The sequence below is a fragment of the Triturus cristatus genome, chromosome 8 (assembly GCF_964204655.1).
Source record: "Triturus cristatus chromosome 8, aTriCri1.1, whole genome shotgun sequence".
Lineage (NCBI taxonomy): Eukaryota > Metazoa > Chordata > Amphibia > Caudata > Salamandridae > Triturus > Triturus cristatus.
The window spans coordinates 1,425,843,251-1,425,870,339 of record NC_140591.1 but is presented as its reverse complement, the minus strand read 5'-3'; the positions used below and the strand labels follow the sequence as shown (position 1 = coordinate 1,425,870,339).

The following is a 27,089-nucleotide window of genomic DNA, read 5'->3' as shown; positions in this document are numbered from 1 at the left end:
TTGTTATGATAGTGCAGTGACCATGTGCACTTGTGCTTTAGACCCTGGTTTCAGTGCGTGTGGTAACGCTGCAGAACTGTTTGATGGTCGAATGGTGGTGTGGCTGGGCGGGAGACTTGGGAGGGATGGTGGATGAGAGGAGCAACTGTCGCCTGCATTGTGTACACACTGGAGATTGATACATTGTTGCCCCTCCGTGGGCTATGGCTGATCACAATGATGGTTTGATCCCGGGTCAGGACTCTAGTTCTCCCTGGGGAATTAACCAGTCCCTGTTGGACTGATGGGTAGGCTGTGCACATCCTGGAACGAGTAGGGGGAGGGTACTAACGATTGCACAGTTGCACATTATTTGTCCATGGGTGGGGGGGGAGCTGTTAATGTATTGCTGGTTTATTAGATGCAGCTTTTTGCAGCAGCAGCACACAGTGGTTAAGGGTCGGCAACAGGGGATTTATTTGAAACACGCAGTACATGGGGATGGCAACTGAATTTAAACTACTGACCTGGAATGTCCGGGGCCTAGGCACTTGTACCAGGAGGCATAAAGTGCTTACCTTCTTGAAAAGACATAATTTATCTATAGCATGCTTGCAGGAGACATCTAGACAGGGTGGCCAAGAAATGACATGGTCAGATGTACCATTCTTCCTATTTGACTTATGCTAGGGGTGTGTTGATATGGGTGGCTCCCGGGATAACTTTCACATTGACATATATGGAGGCGGACGTGATCAGTCGCTATGTGCTGATTAGGGGAACACTAGACGGTTGTGACTACTCCATTTTAAGCTCCTACGCCCCGTATGCCAATGATCCAGCGTTTTATCAGGTCATGGAAGATTTAATAATGCAGGAGTTGGACGTACCCGTTCTGTAGATGGGGTTCTTTAACTACATATTGGACTGTCCAGAGGAGAAGACGTAGTGACACACTTAGCTCGTTTTCTATCCGACCATTCCCCAGTTAACTCAGTATTGAAGTGGGGAGGTCCTGTCCAGGTACCGAGGACATGGAGAATGTCTGCTAAAATCCTAGAGGACCCGGTAGGCAGGGAGGCACTGTCTCATGGACTGACGGAATATATGGCATTTAAATGGGAGGGGATGGCTAGTAGGGTCACGGAGTGGGAAGCACTGAATGTGGTGTTGAGGGATGTATGTATGTGACTAATGTGTGGGGTCTGCCGACAGCTCCAGCGGGAGCTCAAAGAGCAGGAGGACGCCCTGGGGGCAGCCCAAGCAGAGGAACAGGTGCATTGGACTGCTGGTGACAGAGAACTGTCTGCGCAGACTCATCAGCGACATTTGGGATAGGCTAGATAAATGCACACTCCGTCAGTACAGAGAACGTTACACAGGAATAGGGCCTAGTCTGGGCACCTTTTGGCCTGGATCTTGCGGAGGGAACAAGCCTTATCGCTGACTACGTGTCTGCTCACGCCGGAAGCTACAATAGTGTACACCAGAGCAGCCATTCTTGAGGTATTTCGGCGACACTTAAGGAAAGTGCACAAGGCGGACCCTGCTGTCCAAGCAGACCGCTATATACCACTTTTGGAGGGATTACCCCTGGCGCACCTACCCCCGTTGTGTGTGGAGGCAGTGTATGCCCAGTTGTCATTGGAGTAGGTGGGCGCAGCGCTACAGGCGCTCCCTAGGGCGAATGCTCCGTGGAGTGCGGACAGATTCCCGCCAGAGTTCTATCAGGCATTCTCTGCTACGGTAGGGCAGTCCTTACTACAAGAGTACGGGGAGGCACTTGATCGGGCATGAATCTGCAGCGGTAATCTCATATATTACATGAAGCGAAGCATAGAAATGAGGAACTGGCCCTGGTGTTGATAGACCTGGAGAAGTCCTTTGATACTGTGGATTGGGGATACCTACAGGAAGTGCTGAGAGTGGTGGGCAAAGGGCCGTAGTTTCAGTCCTGGGTCAAATTGCTCTTACGGCCCACACACTAGGATTCAGGTGGACCAGAGTCCCTCAAGAATGTGAATAGGGGAACGTGTCAGGGGTGCCCACTTCCACCACTGTTATTTGGCCTGGCGATTGAGCCGTTAGCCGTTTGGGTGCGGCGAGAAATTGGTAAGTGGGCCTTTCGTCTAGGTGGAGCCGCACGTTACATTATATGCAGACAAAGCTTTGTTCTGCATAGCTTCACCCTGGATGGCACTACTTAATCTGTTGAGGCTCCTTTATGATTTTGGGCACTTTTCTGGCCTGCATCTAATTTGCCACAAATCCTTAATCTTCCCTTGGCGAACATGGCAAAGTTACCCCATGAATGCTTCCCTTGCCTTAGGTTGTGCTGGGAAACTGGCGCATTTTAGCTATCTGGCTGTACAGGTAGCGCTTACAGATGCCTAACTGCTCAACCTAAATGTGGATAGAGTACTCGCTGCATTGTGGAGATCGGTGGCCTTTTAGAACTTGTTGCCGCTCTCACTGATGGGCAGACTGGCACTGTCCAAGATGGTGGTACTCGCACACTGTCTTTATGCTTTGCAGAATACATTATGCGCTATCCCCAAGATTGTTTGTAAACCACTGAACTCTGTGTTCACATCTCTGCTCTAGGCGGGTCCCAATAGTAGGGTGGCACTGAGCACCCTGTCTCGACGGTATGAGGAGGTGGGACTGGAGGCGCCAAGGCGGGATTACTAGATTATTACACGACGCATCTGCAACATGCAACCCGGTGGTTTGATGAGGGAGACAACTGGGAGAAGAGACTATTGGTGTGGTCACAGGCGAAGTGGCCTACATAGTAGGTCAAACCTCTTCTGTTTGGCAGTTGTACGTGGAATCAGTCCTGAAACATGGCCCGTTTCATCAGGAACTGCCTGTATGGATATTGGCGCCAGTGCAACAAATGATGGCACACATGTCATTCCAGGATTGGAGGGACGATGGCTGCGAAGTGATGGCAGACTTATACACTGGTGAGACTTTTAAAACATGATCAGGCGTGTGGGACTCTCACACTGGTACAAGGGCACTACTTGCACTACACAGGGTTGGTGGAAGTGTTTAAAGTGACATGGGCTGCCTATCCCGTGATCCTGCAGACAACACACACCATAGAGCTAATTCAAACCTGTGGCGCTGGACGTCGATTGATCTGCTTGCTTTACAAAACGATGAGGTTGGATGCTGCTGGTCTTCCCCCTAGGGCGAGGGAGGCATGGAATGCATACCTGCAAACACCCATGTAAGATAAGATGTGCACCGCCATTAGTGGGCTGACACATACAGTATCCTGTAAAGCACGTTTTAGGTTGGTGCATTACAATTTTTTGCCCCACACATATATGCCAGCAAAACTTGATCGTATTACACCTTCTAGAACAGATCACTTTCCACGATGTGGGGATAGAGCAGCGGATTTTCTACACTTAGCTTGGAGTTGCCCTAGGATGGATGTATTGTGGACCCAGGTAAGGGCCGATGTACAGAGGGGAATATTCCAAATTGACTGCTCACCGCTACTCTGGTTACTGGGTTACATTAACAAACCTAAAAGATGCAAGATGGCTTACAAGTTAATGCAGCTGCTGTTAGTGTTAGCAAAACGTAGGGTTGCTATAACATGGATGGGGCACAACTCCTCCACAGTAGATGCATGGCACCGCAATGTGAGAGAGTGGACAATGGCCGAATAACAAAATATGAAATTGAGCCGAAGGGATGAGAAATTGGCAGATGACCTCCGGGAATGGAGGGAACTGAGTGGGGTGTTCTTAAATGCAAATCAAGATGAGCCCGATATTAGCGTGAGTGAGCCAGAATGGGAAAATAATCAATGATGGCTGGAGAGGAGAGCCCCAATGTGCTATTGTGATCAGTAAAGTCCTGAACCTAACTAGCCGAGCTCCTCATGAAGGTACTGTGGATTGCAGCCAATACTGTTTGTGTAACTGCTGCAGGATTGTTGAAAATGAAAATAAAGGTGTTGCTGAAAGACCGATGGACTAACTGGTTTATACTTTAAAATACCTTACTTGACCCAATCTGAGCAGAGAATTTTCTTGGATCTGAAAAAGAGAGAGGCCTTAGCTGCCTGCTGCTCTGATGAAGTCCAACCTGTCTGCTTAAGACCATTGATAAGTGTTGCTCCAGAAGTGATGGCACTAGTCTGCTGTTGACTTGCAGGGCTAAAGATGACCAAGGCCCTGAAATGAATGCTTATTTGTCATTATGAAACTTACCTCCTGAGGCTGAAATGTGTGGAATTTCCTGAGATGGCGGAAGATACAAGAGTAAGCCAAAGATTCCTCAAAGATACAAGTTTACTTTTCTTGGGTCAGACTATTAAGGACTTGTTGGAGCTCAGTCACAGGACTATTGTATGTACGTATGTATGTGTTATATGTATAGCGCATGCCTTCCCAAAAGGCAGCCAAGAGCTGTACAGTGTCAAAGGCTAGGATGCAGTCATTTAGTGATTGGAAAAATAGTTGATTCTTGATAGCAAAAGTGTATTTCATCACGATGTGGTGTTCTTTAAAGAGATGCATATGCAACTCGTTCCTAAAGTGGAACAGGGATGGGCTAGTATTAATGGATATAGGGATGTTGTCTAAGATCCTTGGTGTATAGCCTAGTGCCTCTTCACTCTATAGCTTAATATCCTAGTCAGTAAAAGTGAGTCGGTGAAAGTGTGTTAGGGAATAAAAAAGGCTGCATGTCACCCCTTGAGTCAAAGTGTGATTTGCCACTGGTGGTTAGTAGTTGATTTTTGTGCGCCATGGAATTTTCCACCCCTGTGAGTATCACCCCACCCCTCCTTCAGTTTGTGATGTACCCACTTTGCTCTCATGAGACTGCACAATATTTTTTTACAATCCATGGCTTGCGCAAGTCTGACAAGTCACATTAAGAAATTCTCAATTCTCTCAGCCTGTGAGTGATGGAGTAGATTCAGAATTCAGACGTGCGACATTTTTTATCTCTCATTTTTGGTTGTTTTCAGAATTATTGAACAGATTTACACCAGACCAGAAAAGTATTTACATTTTGGCCAAGCAATACTATCTGGTTCAAGTTTGGGTTCAAATTGTTTAGAGGTTTTTGGTGTGTCAGTGAGGAAATATGCTTATGGGATTTTAAATGTGAATTACAGGTTTTGGAATATCTTTACTAGACTCATGAAACCTATCAAACCCATGTGCTTCCGCATCTTTGAAAGGTTTGAGGATGACTTCTCAAATGGATCCAAAAGATATTAGAGGTCAAAAAGGGTTGTTCTTATCAACTAACGATTGCAAACAGAACTACCATGGGCTCTATGTTTTTAAAGTATTTTTGTACCCAAGATAAATTTATGGATCCAAACATTTTGATTGCCTGGTAAAAATTCCTGATTCCGGTTAATGAGAAATGACAGTCTTTTCAGTACATGCATTGACGAGTGCTGCAATTTTGCTAGTATGGTGGACTTTTCACAATTGTAAAAGTAGTAGTAGAAGTGTATTAGGTAGTGGGCCATCTGGGTTTAGTCGACCTGTAAAGGTTCTTCAATGCCCACAGAAACTTAAGCTTGTGGGTAATCTCCAACAATTTGCAAGTAGTTTCCAAACATGGAAAAATATACAAATTTACTTCTTTAAGTTTGCTTCCACAATATGAATGGTAAATAATTGCCACCAAAATTAAGAGGGGATATAGAGAAAATGGTATGTGCAGAGGGGAAAATACTTTCTTTGTGGAGAAATAAAAATGTTACATGTGCAAATAGTCACTCGTGTTACATTTCCTATGAGGATTTGAAAACTTGTACACATTCTGCATGTATACATTTTTCTCCTGAGACTTTTTGAGAATTTCGAAATAGATATATTCTTCAAATGTAGGAGCAGTCCGGTAGGTGCAAAGTTCGGCACAGATCTGTTATTCCGATTCTGTAATCCCCTAACCGCCTTTAATGATTTTACTGCTGGACAATTCTATCCTGATTCCAGTAACGTTATCCAGCCCCACGGATGCACTTATCATTGAACTAGAGGCTGGTGAAAGCATTCCAGTAGTAAATGTACCTGCCTGGCCATGCGAATATACTAATTGGGAAGTAACAGTAACACAGACTGTACCAAGTCTGAGTATTCTGTGTGACCAACTGTAATAGTACTTTGACCATTCTTAATGCTAAACCCTGTTGACGTGTATCTACTACTTTGTCAAGTGAATCTTTTCTTCACACATTTGGTTACATTAATCTAAGTGACTTATTTATGTAACTTGTAATAATACATAGTTCTTTTTTTTTCTTTCAGTGAATGGAAGCATAACCAAAGCAAAATTACATGTGTAATGAGTTCACAAATTTGAGAGCAGTGATCGCATGGAATCAGCCTAATTCAATAAGGGTTCAAGATTGTTTCTTAGATTAGTTTACTGAAACAGACACTTTTTCAAAATGTTTGCTTGAACCACCAAATAATGTCTGCAGCATTTTCTCCACTGTTGATCGCAGCAGCACGATGTCATCTAGGGACAGGGAAGAAGAAGAAGAATTTCCCTCCATCCATCTCCTTGAACCTTGCCACTGAAATACTAGCTGTAGATTGTGGGTTGAAACCTGCCTTCCTGTATGATTACAGCACAGCTGGGATTGTGCCACTCTGCAACTTCCTTCAGGAACTTCAACTCATTGGTTGGATCAAGCACCACGTACATCTACTTGACATAGTAGATAACATAATTGTGGTGAATGTGGAGAATGCAGTGTTGAATCTGGAATCTGCTCTGCACAGAAATGCTGTTGCCTTTGTTGATGCTTCGACAGGCCAGACAAGTCCGACGGTCTGTGAACCATGCCATTCCGAGGAGATCGAGGGACACGTTTTTGAACTGTTGAGTCATCTCACCCTATTTAGAAATGGTGAACCTGGAACTGTGTCTATGGGGGCAGTAAACTGCCAAGAATGGAATTTGTGCAGCATATTTGGCGTTCTTTTGGGGTATCCTGCTTCTTACTGGTTTGATAAAAGGAAAGGGTTCGAAAATTGCTTAGCCCTCATGCCTCTTCGGGTCTTCAGTGCAGATGCATCATGTTTAAAGATAAGCGATAGCATGCGATTTCAGCTTTACTCCTTTAGCGTTCCAGAGGAATTGCACCACTACTTGAGGGAGTATCTAGACTCTTGGAATGAAAACCTGAAGAATGCTTTTTCTAAACAGAATTGTTTTACTAATTTAAGTGTGACCAGTCGTTTGACAGTCTTGACAGCTGTAGCTTTGTAAATCACATCCATGTTTTAAAAATTAGTGGTGTGAGCCTTCACCACAAATCTGCATACGCCTCTGGCACTGTATCTCGCCATTGCTGGGAATTGTTGTTGGACTATACCAATACCATCCTACTTCGGAAGAATAATTGATACGGGGAATGTATTTCACATTTCTCTCCATTCATGCTTTATTTGTTTTCTCTATCTTTGGGTAGGAGATCTATGTCTTAATGTGAGCACTTAACTACATTTTGTAATCCAGGGAAAATCACAGTTACAGGAGACCAAAATCCCAGTTTTATTCCTCACGTGCACACATCTTGTAGACACCCCAGCTTTTAAGGAGATTCCTTTCTGATGTTGTGGCTTTTAATAACTGAACAGCATTTGAGAAAAGTTACACGATTTAGAGTTTTCTTTTGTAATTATGAATATTCAAAGGGCTAATTTGATAATCATCTCAATTTTAGTTTACTTTTCAATTTCAGTTGTTTTCGTTACAGAGTGTGTTGTATATTTAATACCTCGGTGCGATATGCCTGTTGCACTTCTCAGGTGTCTTTCAAATGTGTTAATTCTCCAAACTGTGAATAGATAGAAAGTAAACTACAATGCAGCCGTGTGTGTTCAGCAGAACCAAGACTATTGCGAAAGTGTCTAGTGCCAGGACCCTGTGCCTTTTCACCAAGAAGTGATATATTTCTGAACAAGCACAAATCAAGGACACGTACATGGTACGGATGTGCTAGTCGGATAGCTTATTACAGACCAGGGGAAATAACGCCAGAGGCTAAATCACCACAGATGTTCGTTGTCCTTTACATACACTGCTTGCTGTTAAGCTGGTCTGTTCTCTTTTTTCGTTCTACAAATCTGAATTTGCTTTTAAAATGTTTTCAGGTATTCCTATTCAAGTGTGCCTTTCTAATATATCTTTATACTTAAACATCTCTTTCTGGTGTCAAGCCTTAGGTCTTTGCAATTAGGTTAATATTTTTGTTGTATCGAGTAATGGCCAGTATTTTTCTTTACACAGGAATGTATCCAAAAGCATCTGCAGACTAATATATAGAATATTTTACCCAGTTAAGATTTTCATGAACTCGCGCAGCATGTCTACAAGGCGAATCTTCTGCATCTATTAGATCTCAAAGGGACATTTCAGTTGGTCGGTTGCTGAACACATACCTTCTAAGCCAATGGCAGTGCAGACCCGCCCTCCTCTTATGTGGAGATCAGCAAGAATGCAAGGAGATTTAAAGGCAGGCAGAACTCTTCCTCTTTGTTCTCTCCAGGCATATGTTTCACCTTCGAGGTCTACGAAACCCGTACTTGACTCATAAACAAGCTAATCGAGCTCATGCCATTGGCTAAAGAAAGAATGAGTAGTGGTGACATCACTACTTCACCAGGTTCGAGTCTCACTGATGCAGACTATAGATGAACTTGCCTTGCCAAAAGTGAGGGAAGTCAAAATAGATCTAGGACAAGAACTGAACCAAGAGATCAGTAACCTAGAGAAGGAGGTTGTGTGTGGCGGGGCCAGAATACTATTATACATTGCTCTCCTGAAAGTCTACAAGGGTAGCTACTGTATATTACGTGGATCACATTTTTTTGTTGTTGAACTATGTTATCAAAAAGGCTCATGCTAAAAAGAGTTTAACTGTCCAGTTAAATGTGCCAAGGCAACAGGTTTCCAACAGCATTTTGTCCCGCCAAGCAAATATTTTGAGAAAGAGGGACAGCCCAAAGCAATAGTATGTAAGCTACTAACATGTCCCTAGTTGAAAGTAGGGTTGCTAACATTTTTTTTTTTTTTAAATACTGTACGTATAGGCTTCAGTCAGGTGGAAAAAGGTTCATGTGAGAGACTCACAATTGTAGTAGTCTCTGTATGCAGCCAGCTTGGGAAAGTGACGCTTTGAGACACACTGTTGCGATCGCTGCTGAATTTTTTAAAATATACTAAAATTGAATGAAATAAGCACTGTTTAGTTTATGTTTGCTCTGGTATTTTAAAATCACCGACTTGAAGCATTTGCTGCGCGCTGAAAGAAACCTCACCGCATTCGCTGGCCCGACTCACCTCCTGGTGTACACGCCACTGCTGGGCGCCAATCAGGGAAGTGGGGGGAGGAGCCAAGGCTGACGACGGCTACTAATGCCGGTTGAAGCGAGGGGAAAGCTACTTGGGAAAGTGACGCTTTGAGACACACTGTTGCGATCGCTGCTGAATTTTTTAAAAGATACTAAAATTGAATGAAATAAGCACTGTTTAGTTTATGTTTGCTCTGGTATTTTAAAATCACCGACTTGAAGCATTTGCTGCGCGCTGAAAGAAACCTCACCGCATTCGCTGGCCCGACTCACCTCCTGGTGTACACGCCACTGCTGGGCGCCAATCAGGGAAGTGGGGGGAGGAGCCAAGGCTGACGACGGCTACTAATGCCGGTTGAAGCGAGGGGAAAGCTACTTGGGAAAGTGACGCTTTGAGACACACTGTTGCGATCGCTGCTGAATTTTTTAAAAGATACTAAAATTGAATGAAATAAGCACTGTTTAGTTTATGTTTGCTCTGGTATTTTAAAATCACCGACTTGAAGCATTTGCTGCGCGCTGAAAGAAACCTCACCGCATTCGCTGGCCCGACTCACCTCCTGGTGTACACGCCACTGCTGGGCGCCAATCAGGGAAGTGGGGGGAGGAGCCAAGGCTGACGACGGCTACTAATGCCGGTTACAGCAAGGGAGCGCAGCGGACGAGCGCAGCGGGCGCGCCGACAGCGCGCCGAAGGCGCGCTAAAGGCAAGCCCGTCTGCGCCCGTCCGCAGCCGGCAGGGGCAAGGGGCTACCCACAATGCACAATGCATAACCTACACCTCGGATGAGCTTAAATCGATCCACTGTACTGTGTTCGCGATCAACCATCGCACGTTAGATCGACTCCGTAGGAATGGAATAAGGGATACGAGATCCTCTTTTGTGGAATTTAAACACCCTATAGACACTGGTATACCTACGAAATCCCTAATGACAAATATGGAAAAATCCCTCTCTGTCATTTACCTAAATACCCGCTCATTGCCAAAACATCAACTAGATATTCACAATCTGCTGATCTCGGAACATCCAGACATTCTTCTCCTAACTGAAACTTGGCTAACACAAGACTCCGCTCCCGATATCCTAGCAGCACTGCCAAATGACTTTTATATTATTCAAGTCAATCGCCCTCAGGGAAAAAAGGGAGGAGGAGTAGCAGCCATTGTACACCAAGACCTTAAATTCACTAAACTCACCTCTCTAGATATACCACAAATGGATAATCTAGTTTTGAAATTGGAGTCTTCACTCACCCCCTTAGCTATGGTGCTACTTTATAGACCTCCCCAGAATATGCCTCAGTTTCCTAAACTACTGAGCGAGCATATGACTCAATTGGTAACAAATCATGCTAAAGTGTTGCTGGCTGGGGACTTCAACTATTGGGCCAATGACCCAGCGGAGGGTCCACACTCAGCGGAACTTACGGATCTACTTGCTGGACTGAACCTAAGCCAGCATATCTCCTCTGCCACACATATTAAAGGGCATACGCTCGACCAGGTTTGGACAAGTAACTTGTCCTTAACAAATGTTGAAGCCATACCCTGCATCTGGTCTGACCACTATCTCGTCAAATTTGTCATAAATATTCCCACCGCCACTAAAAAGACACCAGTCAATCCCGATGCACGCAGGAGCTGGAGAACCATTGATAAAGATACCTTTTTGGAATCACTGGCCAACACCGCACCTACGGACCAACCCTCCATTGAGCTTAGTGAGAATGCCCTTACAAACTGGCTGCTGACAGCCAGTAACAAACATGCTCCTCTCAAAAAAACCTTACACACTCGTCGCCATGAGGCCCAGAAATGGTTTTCCATCGAACTAAGGAACCTAAAACTTGCATTGCGGCAAGCAGAAAGAAAATGGAGAAACAAATATCTACCTGACGACAAAATTGTGTACTTAAATGCACGAGGATCGTATAAAAAAGCTATACTGGCTTCTAAAGCAGAATATTTCTCCTCCAAAATCATTAATTCAATTAATCGATCCAAAGAAATCTTCTCTATCGTCAATGAATTATCTAATCCAGATAGAGTAACGATTAAACCCATTCCTTCCCAGTCCATATGCGATTCTTTAAATAATTTCTTTATTGAAAAAATCAAAACCATTAAATCTAACATCCCTCATTGTCCAAGTCCTGCATACCCCCAAAAACCTGCGAACCCATACAAGTTGGAACAATTCCCTATAATAAACCAGGAAAATTTCAGCGACCTATTGGCGAAAGTCAAGTCTGGGTCCCCAAGGGACCACTGTCCCCCCTGGATTTTAAAGGAAGTATTCACCATCTGTCCTGGACCAGCCATGGCCCTTTTAAATAAATCAATAGTTCAGGGACAGGTTCCAGACACCTTTAAGGAAGCGGTTGTTATTCCTCTCCTAAAAAAGCCAGGAGCAGATCCTAAAACACTGACTAACTATCGCCCGATCTCGCTGCTCCCTTACCTGGCCAAAGTGTTGGAAGCACATGTAGCAAAAAATCTGTCAACATTCCTGGAGCAGTCTGAATATCTGGACACCCATCAGGCAGGTTTCCGTCCAGCTCACTCCACAGAGTCAGTAGTTTTGTCTGTGCTGGACACCCTGAGAGAAAAGGCGGATAAGGGTCTCCCTCAAGCACTGGTACTGTTGGATCTTTCGGCAGCCTTTGACACGATCGACTATAACATCCTGTTCGACCGTGTCAGAGCCGCAGGTATCAAAGGAGCTGCTCTTGAGTGGATCAGATCCTTCTTAACAGATCGCTCACAAGCCGTATATCTTGGCGGGTTCTCAACCCCCATGATCAAAAATACCTGTGGAGTTCCCCAGGGATCCTCTCTATCCCCTCATCTTTTTAATTTGTATCTTCTCCCTCTGATCCATGCATTAAAAGAAAAACATATCCAGACCTTTAACTACGCAGATGATTTTCAACTGATCTTTCCTATCAATGACTCTTTAGGCGCCGTTTCTGAATTCCAAACAACCATGCTGTTCATCCGTGACTGGATGAACAGCAACCAATTGAAACTAAACCCAGACAAAACTGAATTGATCCTCACGGGTGGCTCACTAAACCAGTGGACCCCCAACTTTTGGCCAAACGAACTGGGACAACCACCGAGCCCCTCCAAGCATGCCAAAACCTTGGGAGTCACTATCTGTAGTGATCTATCCATGAAAACTCAAATAGGATCAGTATCATCTACATGTTTTTTCCAACTGAGAAAAATAAAGAAAATTAGTCGGTTCTTAACTCAGGAGGCTAAATTACAAGCTATTCTTGCTATGGTGATTTCGCATATCGATTATGCTAACTCCTTATATTTTGGTATCCCAGCCTATCTTAACTATCGCTTACAACTAATACAGAACCAAGCAGCTAGGTTAATATTTCAAGAAAACAAACGCCAACATATTTCCCCCCTCCTCAGGAAATTACATTGGCTTCCAATATCACAAAGGTGCGCCTTTAAGATGGGCTGTATTATATTCAAAACCCTGAATGGTAAAAACCCTAAGTTCATTGACAGCCTAATCACCAGATATGTTCCCAACCGTAATCTGAGATCCACTCACTTGCATCTTTTAACAATACCCTCCTTCAAACAGAAGCGTTTTGGTGGATCTAGGTTTGCCTTCTTGGGCCCAAGGTACTGGAATTCCTTGCCCTTAGAGATCAAAAGTTGTACAAACATCGAGGTATTCCGCAAACTGCAAAAAACATGGCTTTTCAAACAAGCATTCGACTGACCCACTGATTCGTAATCTCCCTGTCTCTGATCCAAGAAGCGCCAAGAAACCAATCCGGTGTATGTGCGCTATACAAGTTCATTATAACATAACACATAACATAAAGTGTCATTCTATCATGCGACAGCGCCTACCTGCCTACCCTGTCCTGTCACATTACTACTAAGCTCTATCCATTTAGATAATAAAAACCGACAACTTCAGGGTCACCCATCATATGCTCCTGCTTCCAATCACACTTGGCAACTCTGTACCGGAAGAGCAGCAGAACTGTCAAGTTTTATTATATTACATTCTCCCAAATGAAAAAGTCAAACTCCCCAAGATGGTATAATGAGGTGAAGGTTGTAAACTTGGTGCTATACCACCTTTTAAAATGGTTGTTGCTTCATATGTAACCGCTACAGCCCAGTACAGTCGGGAGCTATGGTCTGTTTGCAAAACTGTGGACTTTGAATCTGCGCACCTAGGTTCAAATCCAGGATTGGCTCTTGATGAAGAATAGAACCAAACTGTGTACTTGTATCAAGTGCTTCAATGTTGTACAATACAAACGTGTTACACACAGCGTGATTTAGTGCAATAATGTGGTAGACGAGCAATGCAACTGGAATAAAGAAATACCAGTAAACGCCTATCTAGTATTTGTACATTGCCAGCACCCGTCTTGAAGCCTTAATTACTGGAAGGACAAGAGAAAAATCCTACTTGCAGGCACGGTTTCCTCTGAAGTTGAAGTTGCATAGTCCAGCGGATATTACCACAACTAAACATTATATCTGTATGGCAAGCGGGATTGCAAACGTTCGATTTCTAATGGAGTCGACTGTCCCAGCTAGACTGTTGGCAAGTAATGATGCAGTTTATTGAAGACATTAACATTATGGATCATCTATCTACAAGTTGGTCTCTACAGCTACAGATGTACTGAAGATATGAAGCTTAGGTAGTGTTTAACTCTGGGCAGCAGTTGACTAAGGCAGTTCAGGCATTTTGCTGCTGCTGAATTTATAAAACAAAACAATGATCCCTTCAGGCGTATCAACCCTATTGATCAAGGCAAAGGTACAGAGCAAGCAATGTTTATCTGAAGGGAACCAAGGCAATCCTCAATGTACAAGGTAAAGCATGAATCAGCAATCGCGGAGAAAAAAAGCCTTGACTCAGAGCAGTTGGTGTCTGTTAATTTAAGACTATTGGAATAGGCAGCTAAGTTCCACTTTATTGAGAAAACACAGAAACAGTCACTGTCCTGTTGAAACTATGAGTTCATAAGTGGCGGTGTGAAAAAAACGATGAGACTTCAACCAAGCGTTTCCCACGTAAAGAGTGTGCAAGAGTGGTTGTAGCGAGGCAATGTTGAAACCACCACTATCCTGCCTAGTGTTGCTTGCTCTTCATTCTAATTTCCTTGAAAGCCTGAAGCAGAGACACGGAGCACAGTGCGATACTATCTTGTTATTGTCTCCAATAAAGAAAATATTGCTTAGTAACTGTGTACTAGAACTGTAATTTGCCAAAGGCTTTCCACAGAATCCACCATGTTTTTGCATGTTAATGTATAGGTTACAGACAATCTGGCAAGCAATATAAGATTAAATGGGTCAGTTTGCTTTTTCCAGTATGGTGAATATAAAACAAGAAAAGAAAGAAATTAAAAACATAATTTCAACATTTGTAGGAAGCTTTATTAAATAGTTTCCTAAAATTGCAAGCAGGCAAAATACTCCTTAAAACATTATTTAAAAAAATATTTTACAAATACGAAATTCCTGAGAAAGATTTTACCACTTTATGTCTAACGTCACTCTAAAATCTGTAAGATGCATACTCCAGCTTATCGTATAAAACTGTGCTGTAGAACAATGATGTAGAATAGTGCTGTCGCTGTTGCTAGGAAGATCATCAGACATGGAAACAAGCAACTGCTGCAGCACCCCTAAAAAGAGAAAGGAATCCGGTTGTGACTGTCACATAAGGTAATGTGCAGAAAGGAGACCGACCGAATGAAAGAAGCCCCACACACTCTTTGAATTTCTTTGTGTAACAACAAAACCTGCTCTTTGGAATAGCATCATTTAACCAAATCTTAAGTGACATGGGAGGCGTAAGAATGCACTACCTAAAACAGCTCCCAAAACGATGACTTTTTCGTTACTATGTTCAAATATCTAACTCATTACTCCTTTATATTAAGGTTTGAAAGTACGACTTATTTTATATTGAACTAAACAAATGGATCGCTGATTAGTTTGCAATATTTCTGTCTATTATTTCTAGAAAAAGGTGCTTTTATGATCCTGGTGATCGAAATCAAGTTTTACAACCAAACAAATATTTCAAACATTCGATTTCACCTTCTGCACATGACAGGGACTTTATCAAAACGGTCTCTATTTATGTGTAGCACACTGTAGGCATCTTTTACCTTTGGCCTCTTAGCCTGAAATGTTTTGATCTGGTTTCTGCATTCACGAAGCTTTGTCTGGCAGAAGAGGTACTCCTGACTCAGGCAGTCCAATTCAGATTGAAGGTCAGCACACTGAAATCGGAAAGGAGTCAGAAAAGTTAACTTAATACCAAGATAACAAATACACTAAGTGGTTATGACAAACATTAGAGTAATTCCACCCTGGCAGTACTCTGTAAAACAAGAAAAGTAAGCACCATTGACTGCAAATAACATACACGAAGTGCTTACCAATCCAGTATTTTTGTTTTTCATTTTATGTTTTTCTTACATTTTCATACAATATTTCAAACTAGCTATCACTATCATGTACCAGCTGTAAATGTAAAATAGTAATAGGATTTTAAAATGTGAAAGTGAGATATTGTACATCCACAAGATACCAGAAGTAGAAAAGATTTGCAGCCGTAAATCAACATGAAAACTGTAGGAACAGTCCATGACAAATTGTTTTTATGGTTGAGTACACATCCCTATTTTGAACCTAGTACCCAAGTTACAATAATGCACAGTAAGCAATCACAGTCAAAGATTGCGCCACCATTAAGGTGCCTTGAAGTGGTGTGATGCTGGCATCAACACTATCTCTGGCATAGTCTCACTGTCACTGCCAACACCTGATGAAAAGTGTTGAACTACTTTATTTCTCCTAGAGATGAATCCCTTCATGGCCCCCCATGATTATCACCACTATCCTACGACTTTTTGTACCAGAGATTAATTGCAGCGTACAGCATCACTGAAGATAGAGTGGCCAGCTGTTGCCAGAGACTTCTAGAGACGTGGTGCAGTACTAGATGCAGACTCAATCGCTCTAACAGAACTTGCAAGTTGGCACACAACCACTTGTAGACATCAGCATCATTTCACAAAAATGCTATAGGTAGTGGAAGAGACATCACACACCATTTGACCTTTACTTTGAGTCACTACACATGCTTACACATACACTCACATTTAAACACTCACAAGCACGCATACAACATTAGTTAAAAACATTTTTGACTTACCTTAGCTGCCAGATAGGGTCACATTCCAGCTAATTGTACTCCATGTTTATTACACAAATAGTATTATTTACTATTTGTGTAATGAACAAATTGGTAGAAACCCAGGAAATGGAGCCCCGACTGACAACTATCAGAAAGAGCTACCCCTGTGTTCCAGGCACTGATTTTGCCACCTTTGAGAACAGTGGTCGCAAGGGCCATTCCAGTGGTCGCAACTGCGACCCCTAAAAAACGTCCATAGTTGCAGTCGCACCAAACAACAAAATGCCCATTGAGAGGTGCTTTTGTGATATGGGTATTGGGCAGCAGTGGCTCTTCAGTTAAGGGGGAGGAGCATTGCTGGTCAGCTGGAGATGTTAATGATTAATGTCAATAAAGAGTTTGGATCAATAGAGGTGTGCAAACCCTATCTTTACAGATTGCTTATATATCCCATTTATACTCACGTGCTGAATTGCGTTTGCGTGTACAGAAAAAATACAGACTGCAGTTCAGACCGCTGTTATAAAGGAAAGACCATTGGCTTTGAGAAATGCATAATTGTGGTTACGCCCATTCCAGCCTTAGAGGCTGTCACCAAGGCAAGGGTTCTAACGCAAAAGCCTTACATCCAAGATGGATACAAGAGGCCACCTCCTTAACAGATACTGATGTTGACTGTCCTTGATCCTACTTTGTAAACACAAGAATTTCTCCAGTATGAACAAATATACCCCGTGCCAGTGATATTTTGCCTCTTGAACAGTATGATTTTATATACTGATGGTTCAGCGCAGCCTGCAGTTGACACTGAACAACGATTCATTGAAAATGGAGAATTTCATCCACAGTAAACTTTTACACAGTCCTTAGGCGGACTCTACCGATCAGCAGACTGAATTGAAAGGTTTAATTCTGGCACTAGAGAACACTGGTCGTGAATTCCCCACACTCATAGTGTTTGATTTGTATTACTGTATCCAGTCTTTTAATGAAAACCTATATTATTAGTGCTTGAATGGATTAAAAAATTCCAAAGGAAACACTATCAAGCATAAATTGCTTTGGAGAAAAGTGGCACATTTTAATGAATGCTTGCCATGCATGGGCTCATGTAGTTCATACATTGGGTCATCAGCGTGTTGGAATACATGTTGCAGGGAATTCACTGGCTGATGAAGCCGCCAAAGCAGCAGTTCAGATGGCTGTTGTAGCTGCAATTACTCATTCACACAAAGGTGGATGGTGACATCAAGGTTGCTGTCAGTGCTTTATGCAGTTGCACTCCATTAACTAAAACATATCCAGCAAAATACTATCTATTGAGTGACCAAAACATACCTTTTGCTCTCATTCCCGGAGTGGGGGATCGAGTGATACCCACCCAGGACCACAGGGCTAGAATTAATCATAACTGCTCATGAGGGATTAGCATCTGTCCAAGCAGGTGTGGTGGCTACAGTTTTAATATTTCAAAAACGCTATTGGTGGCATGGTCTGTGCAAGCAGACAAAACAATATGTTGTCAGTTGTGACATCTGTCAGCAAATTAAAAGTACCACCGCAGCTTGTCCACCTCTTTTAGTTTCAAATAAACCTCTACAATGTGTCTATTTGGGTAATTGTCAACCTCTTAACTCAGATGATGCGTTTCCATTTATTCTACTGTCCGTTGATTCATGTTTCTTGATTTCTATAGGTGTAGCCACAGCGATCGGGTGGAGCTAAAACTGTTCTGAAAGATTTGCAGTTCTTTGGGTGGCGGGGAGCATGATGGTTGTGAGCTAAGCAGCGGAAGGAACTTGTTCTTTTTTGTTATAGTGGGCTTCCCGCCCCCCCAACCCCTTTGGCATATACCTTGTACCTTATAAAATGAACTCCGTGCCCTGCGCCAAATTGTCTGTCTGCAGCGGCCCTCTAAAGCGAAGCAGTGTCTAACGCGAGGCGGCTGGTGTGGAGATCCCACGCTGGGATGCTGCCGCCAGGGAGCTGCAGTGGATCAGGGCAGCCCACGCGCAGGCTCACCACGGCAGTGGCAGCACAAGTCAGCAGAAAAGTTAGGAGATCCTTTCACCCGCTGCAGCTGTATTTCTGGAGGCATCCAGCAGCCCTCACCTCACATCCAGGGGAGTAGTTGGTGGACTATCAGGGAGGCTGCAGAAGAAGTCATGTGGGCCCAGCACCCTATGCTTATGGATAAGAGAGGTCAACCCACTGATAAGGCTGATAAGGTTAGTGGCAAGATCTTAAGGTACACATAGCATACCCGAGCTATAACAACAACAAGGGTAAGTCCTGGGCTTGAATTTCCTCCGGTTTATGTGGCCACTGGTGCTAAGAATATGGTGAAGGGGCAGAAATGCCTGCCTGGAAAGGCAGCGGATGCTGAGACCACAGTTACTAATTTTGGGAAATCTGCAAAGCTGTTGAGGAACAGCCTGCGTGGAAGGGACAGAAAGATTCCAACCCCCCAGATTAAGGTTACCTCTTCCCTTAAATCCATTTATAAATTTCTGACCCTACTGGCCTCACAACGTGCAGAAGGCGGTGTGGAAGAGGACGCAAGCCATAGGATCCTGAGCATGGATAATGTTTCTGTCGCATCTGTTGCTGGTAGAGATACTCCTTCAAGCAAAGTCATGAATACCGAAGCAGAAAGTGGGCCACGCGAAGGCTTACGCAGCTCAGGTTCCTACGAATAACAATTGTAATGTTCTTGCAATAGCAGACAAACCAAGATCAGTTGTAGAGCATTGTCAGCAGGTGACTGAAACAGCAGGAGGTGCAGTTAGAGGGCAACCTGATGAATCATTGGCCGCCATCCTCTTAGGTTTAAAAAAGGAGATGAAAAACAGATTTAAGATATCGGAGGCCAGTTGGGCAGATATCCAAGCCTCCTGTACTGCACTAGAACAAAAACTGGAAGAAGTGGCTGCTCGGACCAGAGCATTAGAGGTGGTAGCCATGATTAGACTGGACATCGTAAAAAACACATCTGGGATAAACCTGCTGATCAAGCAGAACCAAGAATTAAGGGAAGACCTTGGGAGGGTTAAAAATCACTCACGGAGGAATAATCTTACGTTTTTGAATATCCCAGAGGCGGAGGAGGGAACTAATATCAAGTCTTTTATAAACACACTGTTGCGAGACACAGTCCGGAAAGACAGGCCAGACATTATTCTTGAGCAAGAAATACAGAGTGTACATAGAGACTCCTTCAAAAGGAACCTTCAAAGTCAGAAGCCAAGGAAGATTTTGGTGAATTTTCTCGCCTATGCAGTAAAAGAGGTGATACTGAGTACAGCCTTTGTCTCCCTGTTCTCTGAACTATACGCTGTAGAGGTTTTCCCGGACTTGGAGAGGCTTAGAGATTGGCGGAAACGTGTAGAGCTCACAGTGAAGGGTAGAGAATGTTTGGAAGCACCAATAACCAACGGGGAAATTAGGGAGTATTTCTTACATATGAAGAACGGGAAGGCTGCCGGTTCGGATTCAATTCCATCAGAACTCTATAAGCTCCTAGTAGAGGAGATTGTCTCAGAACGGGAACCATTATTTAACTCAATATATCGAAGGGGGGGAGATACAGATCCCAAATTCGTGGAAAGAGGCCACAATAGTTTTGGTTTTAAAACCTGCTGAGGATCCTAAGAAGGCAGACTCCTATCGTCCAATCTCACTGTTAAATGCCGATTATAAACTCATCACACGCATCCTGGCACGGAGACTGGCCAAGTTAGCCCGCCCAGCTGATACATCCGGATCAGAAAGGATTCATGCCAAAGTGGCACATCTAAGAACTAACGCAGCAGTTGATTGGAACTATTTATCATGTCACTGCTCGCTCAATCCCCCTGCCTAGGATCACGATAGATGCAGACAAGGCATTTGACTGGGTATGCTGGCATACTTGTGGGGGGTCTTGGAAATATTGGGTTTTAGCCCTGTTTTATCTCTACGTTTCAGAAACTTTATGAAAACTCAGCAGCTAGAATTCTCCTTAAAGGCTCATTGACTAGGAGTTTAAATATTCAAGGCAGGTTTGGCCCCTGTCGCCTCTTTTGTTTGACATCTATATTGAGCCATTCATACAGCTACCAAGAAGAGACAATCAGGGTATCCCTTTCCACTTCCCTTCTCTTAGCAGTAAGATTAGGATATACACCGACGACCTGATAATTTATACATCTGACCCTGTTCAAACTATCCCTAGGGTCGAGAGACTGGCGGCGGAGTTTGGGGCCTTGTCTGGATACTTGGTGAAGAACTCTAAGTCAGATAATGTGTTCAAATTAAGAAGACTGGAGGGGTGCAGACATAAAATATCTAGGAATTGTTATTGTCAACCTTGTGGATGAAATACCATTATATAACTTGAAAAGGGTGGCAAAGGATATAGATACTCTATTGTCCTGATGGAAGAACTTGCCATTAACAATCTATGGGCGTGTGAATCTCATCAAGATGTCGATCCTTCCCAAACTGACATACCTTTTTAATTGTGTCCCCCTTACATTTCCAACACAAGTATTAATAAAATCCAGGGGAGAATAACTAGTTTTATATGGGCCTCTCGCGGGGCAAGGCTGGTGTGGAAAAAGTTGAGGCACAGGCTTGAGAAGGGAAGCTTAGCCGTCCTGGACCTGAATCTGTATTGCATAGCTTTTCAGTTTAAAAACTTCCTAATGCTACTGAGTAAGCCGACAGTTCAACAAGGGGATTACTTTTAGCAGAAATGATCAGGGAGTTTGGAACTACCGGATTTTTGTATACGTTTGGAACCCTGAAATCTTTCAAAAAGGTACAATTGAAGGTTTTAAAGACAGCATTAAATCTTTGGTGCAGGGTGAAAAAGATCCTGAGTATTGTATATTATTCCAATTACTCACTTATATGGGATTCCCTTGGCACCCCAGAATGTATGAAGGATGGGCTGAGACTTTCTCTAAGTTGGGCAGGGTTGCTACCTGGGGGAATTGATGACAGTGCAGGAGGTATTACTCTGGAATGTCTTGAGAACTAAAACTGGAGAGTCCCTATCAAGGTTTAACTATGTGCAGCTGTCTTCCTGGCTCACGATTTTGGCCCTGGAGACCCGGGAGATAGGTAATTTGAGTCCACACTCCAGGATGTGGGATCCAAAAGTAAGGAGGTTGCTATGTAGTACTTGAAACTTCTGGAGGCTGAAGACAAGATGATGTAACCATATCTAGTGTGGGAAGATACTTTCCAGGGGGTGGATAATATGGCAAAACTATTTGAAATTATTTTTATTCAGTGGTTAAGCCAGCAAATATAAAGCAAAATCACCTTTTCACAATTGACAGATTATTTTGGACCCTCCAAAAGATCGCAAAGTTTGTGTCGCAGCCCACCCCAGATGTAGAAGGTGTGGTCTCAGGAAGAGACCTAATGAGGAACATGTCTTTTTCACTTGTCCTGGGATTAAGGCATTCTGGGTGGACATTGAGAGTATCTTAAAGGACATTATGGGGGTTACTATAACATCAAACCCTGTATCAGTCCTATTGGGGGTGGATATGACTTCACATAGTCTATGGAGCAGGGGACAAAGAGGCCTCTTGTTCTATCTGATACTCTTAGCCAGGTTGGAGATCTGTAAATACAGGATTGATCCCTCGCTCCCTTGTGTTACAGACTGGCTTTAAGCAGTAAATTGAACGTGTCATCTAGATATTGAATGCAAGTCTGGAAGATTGACAAAAGTATGGGCTAAGTTTACCACTTTGGGTGGGATCAAGTGAAAACTTCTGATAGAGCAAGAGTTCCTATGATTACAACAAAACCAACACTGGAGGTGGGCCAAAGGCAGTAGAGCTAGGCCGCTAATCAGATATAACAACTAAACTGCTAATACTGCAACTAATATTCTATCTCAACTTTTCTTATGAGAACACATTTTGAGATAAAACAAAAAGTGTAGAAGACCTTTGTTTTCTTTGATTTAATCAATGAATTTATTTTATTTTTTCATTTATTTAGACTTCCATTTATAAGGACAAACCTTATAAATGGAAGTCTAAATAAATGAAAAAATAAAATGAATTCATTGATTAAATCAAAGAAAACAAAGGTCTTCTACACTTTTTGTTTTATCTCAAAATGTGTTCTCATAAGAAAAGTTGAGATAGAATATTAGTTGCAGTATTAGCAGTTTAGTTGTTATATATGATTACACCAAGGCACCGCTCTAGACGATAGTCCGGTATGCTTGGTCAGTTTGGTGGGACCTAACCTGAATGCAACAGACAGCGAGGCGGATAGTAAGAGTAAAACGCCTGAGACCTGCAGATGCTATGGTGATATGAGGACAAAAAAATAAATAAAAAAAGATTTGCATATCTTTATAGGGACCCATGCAGGAGCAGCATTCATGGACATGCAACTATCGTTTGCCTCTTAGGTTTACCGGGACTACCAAGGGAACCCTTGGTGTTGCTGTGTATTATTCCTCCCCATCGTGCTGAGGAAATTCTCTAGTAGAAAAGAAGAACTGTGACTTAAAGCAGCCCTTAACAGCTAGAGTATTAGGTTCAGGTCGTAGTTGGATCCATCACTTGTATGGAATTCAGAGAGCTTTAAATAATCTGCCTAGAAAATCCTTGGATGGACAAAACCCCTATGAGGTCCTCTTTGGCATCCAGATGTACGTTTTAGAACTTGATATAGGAGCAGGTCCTGCCCTTGATTTGGGGATGAAACTCATGGGTAATTTTGTCGTTGTCTCTGAAATTATTTTTTCTAATGTTAAAGGTGAATCAGCGTCTTAGTCTATACGCCAGCGACTTGCCGTGGTGACAGCAGCCGACCGCAAGCGTGAGTTGCCAGTTATCGTTGCTAATATATATACGTATTTAGGACACAATAGTTTGGGAACTAGACCTTCAGTACCACTACTTGGCAAGCCTACCATGGACAAGGAGGCCAAACCAGCCTGTGAGTTTGCTAAAAAAACAATGGGATAAATCTAAACAACAACAAAAGAAAAGTAGACAAAGTGGAGGTTCTCTGCCCCCGGAGTCCTCTGAAAGATGATACGATTTTCGTGATCTCACTAAAATAAAGACTCTCGATAGGTATCCGGCACCTGATGCACGTTCCCCTTGTTGCTTTCAGGAATTGTCTGATCAACAGTATGACAGAGGAGGGCGACCTGACTGCAGACAATAGTATGTGAAACCAAAATGCTCATCTGACATAAAGATAAATAAGGAGGACAGGCCTCCTCCATGTAAACCCCTTTTTCAGGAAAAGAAAGTGTTATATCCTGCTAATGCTAATCCAATGCTATTCTACCACAAGTGGATTGTTAATGTGATGATGCTGTCAGAATGTTGGGGATCTGTCAGAGAAGGGACAGTTGACTGGGATGAGCTGCCTGCTGGCTGCTCCTGGTGGGGTCTTCCTCTGGACATGAACTGATCCTGATCTGGTCCTGTTCCTATCTTCCTGTGATCTTGTACCATCTTCTAATAAACCTCTTAAACCATCTCAACTGAGTGGACTTGATCACTACAGAAAGTTGCGGCTTTAACTGCTAAATATGCCACTGACCATGAGAACCCTCCTCCTGAACAGTTGGGTGTTGACTCTCCTGGACAGCGTGGCTAAAGTCACAACAGTACGCCAGACTCTCCACCAATTTCTGGTAGCAAAAGCTACTGAAACATTTAATACAGTTGAAACCGCGGATACCTGCATGGCCCCTCCAGACAGACTATATCACTTAGATATTAAAATTGTATGTGACGTTAAGCGGACCATTAAAGCGATATCTTGGGACAACTTAACTACATCTTATGACATACTGCTTGGCAGAGGTCGATTGCCCCCCCCCCCCCCTTTTGTTCTTGCATCCCCCAAGGTGAGGATGTGATTCTACCTTTTTTTTCACACTTTGTCCCGGACAAAGTCAAACAAGCTTATGCTTCTGAATGAGCCTTTGCATTGGCCCCTGCACTTTATTGTAACCACACTGGTTGGTAAAAGGATTGTCTTTATTATGTTATGTTATATAATTCTTATAGAGCGCACGTACACCAATTGGTTTCATGGCGCTGTTTCTAGGACTTACCTAACCCAGTTGGAGTTATTCATAAGCTTGGGTAAACAACCATGTCTTAAGGGATTTTCTGAAGCTCAGAACGTCAGTGCAAGACCTAATTTTCAGGGGAAAGGAACTCCACACTCTGGGTACCAGGGTTTCAAACCTGCAGCCCCCTTGATGCTTTAGCTTAAAGGCAGGAGTTGCCAGGAGATGGAGGTGAGCCAAGTGTAGATTACGTGAGGGAGTGTACCTTTGAATAAGGCTATCGATGAATTTGGGGCACCATCCATGTAGAGATTTAAAAACCAGACACACTACTTCAAAAGCACAACATTGGGGGATGGGAAGCCAGTGCAGCTTCCTCAAAAATGGGGGGACATGTTGCCACCTAGGTTGTTGGTGAATCAATATAGCCGCTTGATTCTGCACCATCTGTAGACGTTTGGTTAAGAACAGTGGCATGCCAAGGTAGACTGAGTTTGCGTAGTCTAAGTGGGACATAATCGTGGCTATCACAACCTGTATTAATGCTGCCTGTGTGAGTAGTCTGCTGATCTTTCTAAACTTCCGTAATTGGGAGAAGCAGGTAGAGATCACAGTGCAAACTTGGGTTTTTAGTGACAGGTCGTTATTGTGACGCCAAGGCTTTTTGCAGAGGAAGAAGGGGTGGGGGAGGACCCTAGTTCCATTGGCCAAAAATGTGGGCCCCAAAAATTGTGGCTGCCCCCCCCCCCCGTCAGGACCAATTTGGTATTGCCTGGGTTAAGCTTTAAATGGTTACAGTCCATCCAATGGCGGATGTGCAGCATGGTAGACTGAAATTCAGAGGCTGATTGAGGTGAGTTGTTGATGGTGAACATTAGTTGTAAATCATCGGCGTAATTGAAAGTGGCAACTTTCCTTTCCTTGAGGGACCGGATCAGAGGGAGAAGGTAGAGGTTAACCAAATGGGGGGATAGGGAAGAGCCCTGCGGGACCCCACAGGTGATTATTAACTTTGGAGCCGTGAACTGGGCTATGCGGACTACTGACTGGGAGTGATCCTCTAGAAAGGAACTGATCCAGCTAAGGGCTGAGCCCAGGATGCCAGCCTCCTTGACACGGTCCGCCAAGATACCATGGTCGACTGTATCAAAGGCGGCAGAGCTATCCAACAGCACCAGGGCCTGGGGGGTGCCCCTGTCAGCCTTCTCTCGTAAGGTGTCTAGTACTGCCTGTATTACCGTCTCCGTTGAGTGGGCAGAGCGAAACCCAGCTTGGTGTGAGTCAAGATAGTTGGATTGTTCAATGAAATTGGACAAGCACTTCACCACATGGGCCTCCAGTACCATAACCAGGTAAGGGAGCAAGGAGATTGGGGAGTAGTTCGACAGGATCTAGGGGTCGACCCCTGGTTTCTTCAGAAGGGGAACCACAATTGTCTCTTTAAAAGCCTTGGGGACATGACCCTGGGAGAGAGACTCATTCAGAAGAGCGAGGGCAGGCCCCGGGAGGCTGGTGAAGGCGTGTTTTAGGACATGCGGTGGGCAGCAGTCCGTAGGGGATCCAGATTTTACTTTAGACAATAGGTCCTGGAAGGCCTGTGTGCTAATGGCCGAGGAATGTTCGAGAGAGCAGGGGTTTCCAGGCATAGAGGAAAATCTCTCATGGGAGGTGCGTATAGGAATGCTAGCTTTGATAGTGGAAATCTTTTCAATAAAAAAGTTATTCAAAGAATCGCAAAGTGCTTGAGTGGGTGTGGGTTTAGTTAAGACTCTGGCCGGGTTGGACAGTTCATTTACAATTGTGAAGATTTCCTTGGATCTGTTATAGGAGGTCAGAATTCTGGAGGAGAAGAGAGCGGCTTTAGCGGTTAAGATAGCTTTTTTATATTCTCTCATAGCCACCCAGTAGATTTGTTTTCCTTCTGGTGAGTAATTCTGTCTCCACCGCCTTCCCAGTTGGCAAAGGGCAAGTTTTTGTGATTTTAGTTCAGTGGAGAACCATCTTTGTGCATCAAAACGGCGAGCCAGTTCTATTTTTTTGAGTGAGGCGTGCTTATAAGTGGCTGCTAGTATCCAGGCTGAGATGGTTTTCTCGGTAAGATTAATATCGGATTCAAAGGTTGAAGCTGTGTTGGCCAGTGTGCCATGAAATTCATTTCTATCAATAGTATTCCATGTCCTAGCCATCCCACCCTCACTCGCGGGGATTTTGCCTGTGGTAACATTCATTATGGTAAATGTATGTCATTCCTATACGGTCCAGACCTCAAATACAACCCCAGTATCCTATTAAATGGGATGCTAACGCTTCTGTTAAGGAGATTCTTTCCCAACTGGAGTTCCAGGTAGTAATTGAACCCTGTGTATCTCAAATGAATAAACCTCTTTTTCCTGTTCTGAAACTTGATCATTTCTATCGCATTGTCTTAGACTATAGACATTTGAATATTCATACACACATTTGCAGTGTTAAATACACAAATTA

The 27,089-nt window shown here is 43.5% G+C and overlaps 2 protein-coding genes across 12 annotated transcripts in view; one reads left to right on the top strand and one right to left on the bottom strand.

Annotated features, from left to right (window-relative positions):
* Positions 1–14,762, top strand: part of LOC146805870 (UPF0739 protein C1orf74 homolog) — a 66,855-nt gene extending 52,093 nt beyond the window's left edge. For 7 of the 9 annotated variants that reach the window (XM_085623205.1, XM_085623207.1, XM_085623206.1 and 4 more), the window contains one exon: positions 6,279–9,219. In XM_085623205.1, the coding sequence (XP_085479331.1) occupies positions 6,445–7,248 (804 nt within the window). In that variant the 5' untranslated portion in view covers positions 6,279–6,444 and the 3' untranslated portion in view covers positions 7,249–9,219. Of the gene's footprint in view, positions 1–6,278; positions 9,220–13,196 lie in introns of those variants that run through there. The other 2 variants (XR_014967927.1, XR_014967928.1) reach the window with 1 other exon arrangement.
* The window catches only part of LOC146805869 (TRAF3-interacting JNK-activating modulator-like), an 86,586-nt gene that overhangs the window by 8,087 nt on the left and 51,410 nt on the right, over positions 1–27,089 (bottom strand). Inside the window, exons 2-4 of one of the 3 annotated variants that reach the window (XR_014967929.1) lie at positions 15,519–15,632; positions 13,191–15,029; positions 8,664–9,142 (exon numbers count right to left, since the gene is read on the bottom strand). Coding sequence is in view for 2 of the 3 variants with exons in the window: in XM_085623208.1 (XP_085479334.1) it covers positions 14,928–15,029; positions 15,519–15,632 (216 nt within the window). In the remaining variant the exon portion in view is untranslated. Of the gene's footprint in view, positions 1–8,663; positions 9,143–13,190; positions 15,030–15,518; positions 15,633–27,089 lie in introns of those variants that run through there. The other 2 variants (XM_085623208.1, XM_085623209.1) reach the window with 2 other exon arrangements.